At 36.3% G+C, this 6,356-nt stretch overlaps 1 protein-coding gene across 1 annotated transcript in view; it reads right to left on the bottom strand.

The window, feature by feature from the left end:
• LOC112095734 (receptor-like protein EIX2) overlaps window positions 1–677 on the bottom strand; it is a 9,406-nt gene extending 8,729 nt beyond the window's left edge. Inside the window, exons 1-2 of the mRNA XM_024177843.1 lie at window positions 486–677; window positions 46–344 (exon numbers count right to left, since the gene is read on the bottom strand). Of these exons, the coding sequence (XP_024033611.1) occupies window positions 46–344; window positions 486–677 (491 nt within the window). The remainder of the gene's footprint in view (window positions 1–45; window positions 345–485) is intronic.
• Window positions 678–6,356: the final 5,679 nt, after the last annotated feature.

The following is a 6,356-nucleotide window of genomic DNA, read 5'->3' as shown; positions in this document are numbered from 1 at the left end:
AAAAATTCTGTCCCAAGGCGATTCAGGAAATAACAGTATTTATACCTCCATCTTCTATTGACAAGCAAAGGGCCTATAAAACACCAAAATCCCACCACAAATCCAAGTGCCACGCTAACGTACAACCAGTATTCCACTTCATCTTCGTCTTCCACTCCAATTTCATCTTTGGGAATTGAAACGTTCCGATCAGTACAATTCCTAGGAAGAGGAGCTCCACAGAGATCATTGCCAACAAAACTAGATGCATCAAAGCTTTGAAGTTGAGTGCTTGAAGGAATTTTTCCAGTTAAGTTGTTGTTGGACAAGTTCAAATGACTCAAGAATGTCAAGCTTGACATGCTCTGTGGAATTCCACCAGAAAGATGGTTTATAGAAAAATCAATGGACTCTAATGATCTCATAGCACCAATACTTTCAGGGATTTGTCCTATGAAAGAGTTGTGCGAAAAATTCAGTGACTACAATGCTCTAAGATTTGTCACTTCCAAAGGAATATTTCTTGAGAAATTATTCCTAGAAATATCTATCAGCCTGACAAAATCAAGAATCTTTCCAGAGTCAACCACTTTCCCCTTGGTCACAACTGATGCCCGATCCACTAAAGTTACATCCGTGTTTGGGGGAAGAGGTAGATATTGCGCAACATTTCGTATGAAAGAGTTCACTGTCACCATTGCAGTGAGATTACCAATACATTTTGGTACGGATCCAGAGAGATTATTGTCAGCAAGGTCTAAGATTTGTAAAAATTCCAGATCACATAATCTTGTAGTGATAGAAGTTCAAGTATTTGTGTTTAGTAAGCGAGACAGCTAAAAGAAAATGAAAGAAAATCTCATAATGGAAACTTTTAGAAACTTCTCATTATTAGCATCAGCACAGATTACACAAATATATATATCTCGTGAGAGCAACTTGTTACATCTATTAGTAATCCGTTACACACATATGAAGAGCGCTTAATCAAGATAACTAACTAAGCCACGTCACCAAGTCACGTCAGCTAAGAGAGTAAATCAGCTGCTGTCAAGCACAAATGAATGAACTGCACTCGATTCCTCTGTTCTTCATATTTAGCAGCTTCACTAACATCCACTCTTAAGCTGAAGCTTTTTTTCTGTTCTCTACAAATTATCAGTTTCACTAACATCCCCTCTTGACCTGAAGGTTCTAGGATGAACATTTAACTTGCTACATAAATAATGAAACTGAGTGAAAGTAAGGGCTTTAGTCAAAACATCAGCTATTTGATTTTCACTGGGCACAAAACAAACAACTAACTCTTTAGATGCCACTTTATCTCTGATGAAGTGAATGTCCAACTCAACATGCTTTGTTTTAGCATGATAAACTGGATTGTAAGCCAATGCTACTGAACCTGATTATCACACCTCATAATTGGTGTAGCACTTAGTTGAATTCTCAGCTCAGCAAGCAAAGATTGTATCCAAATGACCTCTGATGCAGCATGAGCCAAGGCTCTGTACTCAGCTTTAGTACTAGACATTGAGACAACTGATTGCTTTTCAGATGACCATGAAACTAGATTGGCACCTAGATAAACACCAAACCCAGCAACTGACTTCCTATCATCTCGATCACAAGCCCAGTCTGAATCAGTAAAACAATTGATCTGCATAGCTCCACAGTTGTAGAACTGAAGACCAAAATGAATTGTGCCTTTAAGATATCTTCACAACCTTTTGCATGCTTCCCAATGTGTAGTTCTCAGATTGGATAGAAACTGACTGAGCTTATTTACAGTGAAGGCTATTTCTGGTCTAGTGAGAGTAACATATTGCAGGGCTCCAATAATGCTTCTACACTGAGAAAAATTGGAAATCTCAGAGCCTGAATCTTTGGTAAGTTGCTGGCCTGTAGACATAGGTGTTGGCACTGGACTGCAGTTGACTAAATCATGTTTTACCAAAATATCAGCAATTTACTTAGCCTGAGACAAATGAATCCCATTTTGAAGTTTAGAAACTTCAATGCCTAAGAAGTAGCTAAGTTCTCCTAGATCTTTCAAGGTAAAAATCTTCTACATATCTTGAATAACTTGCTGAACTTTGACTGAGCAAGAACCAGTAATAATAATATCATCCACATATACCAAAACCAAAATTAAGTGACCGTTTTCTCTCTTATAAAAGAGTGAATTATCTGACTTGGAATTCTGAAAATGCCACTGAGAAAGCATAGCTGTTTTAAGTCTAGCAAACCAAGCTCTTGGAGCTTGTTTCAAACCATAGAGAGCTTTCCTTAGTTTACAAATGTGCTGAGGTTTGTGAGGATCAATAAAACCTTCAGGTTGTGACATATACACTTCCTCAACAAGAATACCATTAAGAAAGACATTATTTACATCTATTTGCCTAAGAAGCCAATTGTTCATGACTGCAATGCTTAGAACTACCCTGACAGTAGATGCTTTTACTACTGGACTAAAGGTTTCAGTATAATCAACACTATATGTCTGATGGAAGCCTTTAGCAACCAACCGTACTTTGTACTTTAAAATGGTCCCATCAGGATTATATTTGATTTTGGAAACCCACTTGTTACCAACTACTTTAACAGGAGCAGTAGGTATAACCAAATCCCATGTGTGATTGACTTTTAAAGCTTTAAACTATTCTTGCATAGCTTTGAACCATAATGGATCAGATATAGCTTGAGAAACAAAGGTAGGCTCAGATGTTTGTGCTAAAAGGACAGAAAGATAAGACTTTGGCTTGAAAATGCCATTCTTTGATATGGTTACTATAGAATGACCAATAGAAGAAGGAGCATGAAGAATATGAGGGGGGTATTATTTGAAGGAAAAGTGAATGTTGAGGTATCAGGTGTGGTAGTAGTTGAGTGTGATAGTGAGGGATGAGCATTAAAGTTTTGAGACAGTACCTGATTAGAATTGGAAACTGGAGATGTAGGATCAGCTGCTGAAGTTGCTGTTAAAGGAGCCTGGAATTGTGTAACAGGAGAGGACAAGAAAAACTCAGAATCTGACTCAATTGAATCTGAAGAATTGATTGGAACAATTTATGTGACTGATGAAAAATCTACCTTAGGAACATAAGGAAAGGATTTTTCATCAAAGACCACATGATTTGAAATATAGACCCTTCCAGATGAATGAAGACATTTATAACCCTTATGATGAGAGCTGTATCCAATAAAAATGCATCTCCCAATTCTGAACTCAAGTTTGTGTCTGTTATAAGGTCTAAGGTAAGGAAAACATGTACAACCAAAGATTTTAAGAATAGAATAATCTGGTGTTTGGTGAAAAAGTTTCTGATATGGAGAGATATTATGCAGAGTTGGTGTAGGAAGTCTGTTAATAAAAAAGACTATTGTATGAAAGGCATCCCACCAAAACTTTAAGGGTAGATGGGCTTGAGCAAGTAAAGTAGGACTAATATCAACAATGTGTCTGTGTTTTCTCTTAATTCTCTCATTTTGATGATGGATATGAGGACATGAATGCCTAAAATGTATTCATGAGTTATTGAGTAAAGAGGAAAAAAACTTGAATTCCCCACCCCAATCGGTTTGAACAATCTTGATACTTCTTTGTAGGTGTTTTTCAATGAAATTTTTAAAGCTAACAAATGCAGGTAAAACATCAAATTTTGTACTTAATGGGAAAATCCAAGTAAACCTGCTAAAATCATCGAGTATGGACATGTAATAAGTGTAACCCTGGTTGGAAACAACATGAGAAGGTCCCCAAAAGTCTGCATAAAGAAGTTGTAATGGTGCTGTAGAAGTGGTTTGAACAGAATTAAAATAAAGCATAAGATTCTTCCCAAACTGACATGCATTACAGAATTCTAACTCTTGAATTTTATTGATATCAACAAACTTTTTACATGAGTTCAAAACTGTTTTTAATGTGTGAATGGCAGGGTGCCCCAATCTTCTATAGAGAAGATTTACATCAAGAGACTTTGTAGTAACAGCAGACAAACAAACTTTTTCATTGTCCTGATAGAAATTTGAGCTAAGGTTTTCACAAGCTGAATGAGGAAGATAAGCAAAGAGAGACTGAAATTTATTCTGACTAAGAATGACTGAATTGACAGCAATAAACTGAGTGACAGACTGAGGATAGGAGGAAGAGCTTGGACTTTGAATCTTATAGAGGCCTCCTTTAGCAACCCCTTCAAGCAAGATGATCCCGGTGCTCCTGGCCTTAATAAAACAAGAATTACCAACAAATTCAAGTGTAACATTGTTGTTAGCAAGTACTTTTGAAACATTAAGCAAATTTTTGGTGATTTTTGGTACATGTAAGACATGATTAAGAAACAGTGATTCAAAGGTGTTTGTGGCAAACTGAACTGATCCAATATGTTCAATAAGCAATGCATTTCCATCACCAACAAATAATTGTTCATTACCAACAGAAGCTTAGAATTGACAAGCTTACCTAAATAATTTGTGATGTGATTTGTGGCTCCACTGTCAATATACCATGAGGGATCTTCAATAATCTCTGGATTTGCAGCACAGTTTGTCTGAGCTGGTGGAGCTAAAGTACTAGGCATTCCATTAGTAACATTTTCAGGAAAATATGGAGATAATCCATTAGTGAAACCAGGAGCAGAAAAACCATGTGTGTATCCAGGAGTAAAAGCATTGAAACCAGTGGTGTAGTTGAGAGGAGGATAACAAGAGATGATAGCAGGATCTAAGTATGCCATATTTGCTTGAAAAGCAGCTCCTCTAGGCATATAGGAGTTTCCAAAATTAGATCTAAAATTAGGTCCAGGAAACACTGAGCCCCTTCCAAAACCATTGAAAGATCTGCCTTTACTATATTGACCTTTGAAATTTCCTCCACCAAAATTCTTCTTAGGGACAAAAGAAGGATTAAATATGTTCTTGCACCCATTTGCTTCATGTCCAGGAATGAAGCAAATTTGACAGATAACATCTGAGAAATTTCTTCCACCAGCAAACTGAGATCCATTATTATAACCACCAAAATTTGGACTATTATCACCACTGAAATTACCTCCAAATTTTTTCTGAAAACTTTTGTTATTTTTACCAGAATATTGACTTTTCTGAGCTATATTTGCTGACATATGATGCATAACATCACTGGCAATTTTGCCTTTCTTTTGTTTAATCCTATTTTCATGATTTAGAAGCAACAAATACAGATAATTTAAGGTTATAGTTCATTCTCTAGCTAGAACAGCAGTTATCAAGGAATCATAATCAGAAGAGTCAAGACCAGTCAACACATGCATAACAAAATCATTTAGCTCTACTGGTTTTCCTGCTAAGGCTAATGTATCTGCTATTCGTTTGATTTTAGTGAAATACTCAACCATACTCATAGATCCTTTCTTAATAGTTTGGATCTTCATTCTAAGAGTTTGAATTCGAGCTTGGGACTGAGAAATAAACATACTGTTAAGTGAATCCCAAAGTTGTTTTGAAGTAGCACAATCAATCACGGTTGACAGTAAGCTTTGCTGAATGGATGATAGCATCCAACTCAAGAGGATTTGACCCGTTTTCATCCAAGTAATGAAATCATGATTTGCAGATCGTGACTCACTTGCACTTGATGTCGAAGCTTCACCAGTGCTAGTAAATGGAAGAAATTGCTCTAGACATTTCAGATCACCATTGATGAAACCTTCTAAACTGTTTCCTTTGACTGATGCTAAGACTTGTGTTCTCCACAAGATAAAATTGTTTTGATCCAATTTTACAGGTGTAACAAAGCTATAGGAAGTATTGGATTGAATTATGCTTGCCATTGATGGCTCTGATACCATGATAGAAGTTCAAGTATTTGTGTTTGGTAAGCGAGAAAGCCAAAAGAAAATGAAAGAAAATCTCATAATGGAAACTTTTAGAAACTTCTCATTATTAGCATCAGTACAGATTACACAAATATATTTATCTCGTAAGAGCAACTTGTTACATCTGTTAGTAATCTGTTACACATATATGAAGAGCGCTAAATCAAGATAACTAACTAAGCCACGTCACTAAGCCACGTCAGCTAAGAGAGTAAATCAGCTGCTGTCAAGCACAAATGAATGAACTGCACTCGATTCCTCTGTTCTTCATATTTAGCAGCTTCACTAACATGTAGGTAAAAGACCACGAAACTGGTTGGAACGAAGGATGAGAACAACCACTCTTGAAAATCTTTCTCCAAACCATGTTGAAATATTTCCAACAAATTCATTCTCACCAACATCAAGTATCATTAATGCTGTACAATTTTTAAGAGAAATAGGTATTGTCCTAGAGAATATGTTTTTATGAAGGTGCAATGAAACAAGAGAAGTTAAACTACTCCAATGAGTTCGGAAGATTAC

This window comes from Citrus clementina, unplaced genomic scaffold (assembly GCF_000493195.1).
Source record: "Citrus clementina cultivar Clemenules unplaced genomic scaffold, Citrus_clementina_v1.0 scaffold_1, whole genome shotgun sequence".
Taxonomy (NCBI): Eukaryota; Viridiplantae; Streptophyta; class Magnoliopsida; order Sapindales; family Rutaceae; genus Citrus; species Citrus x clementina.
Note: the sequence above shows the minus strand (reverse complement) of the source record. Positions and strands in the feature narration are given on the sequence as shown.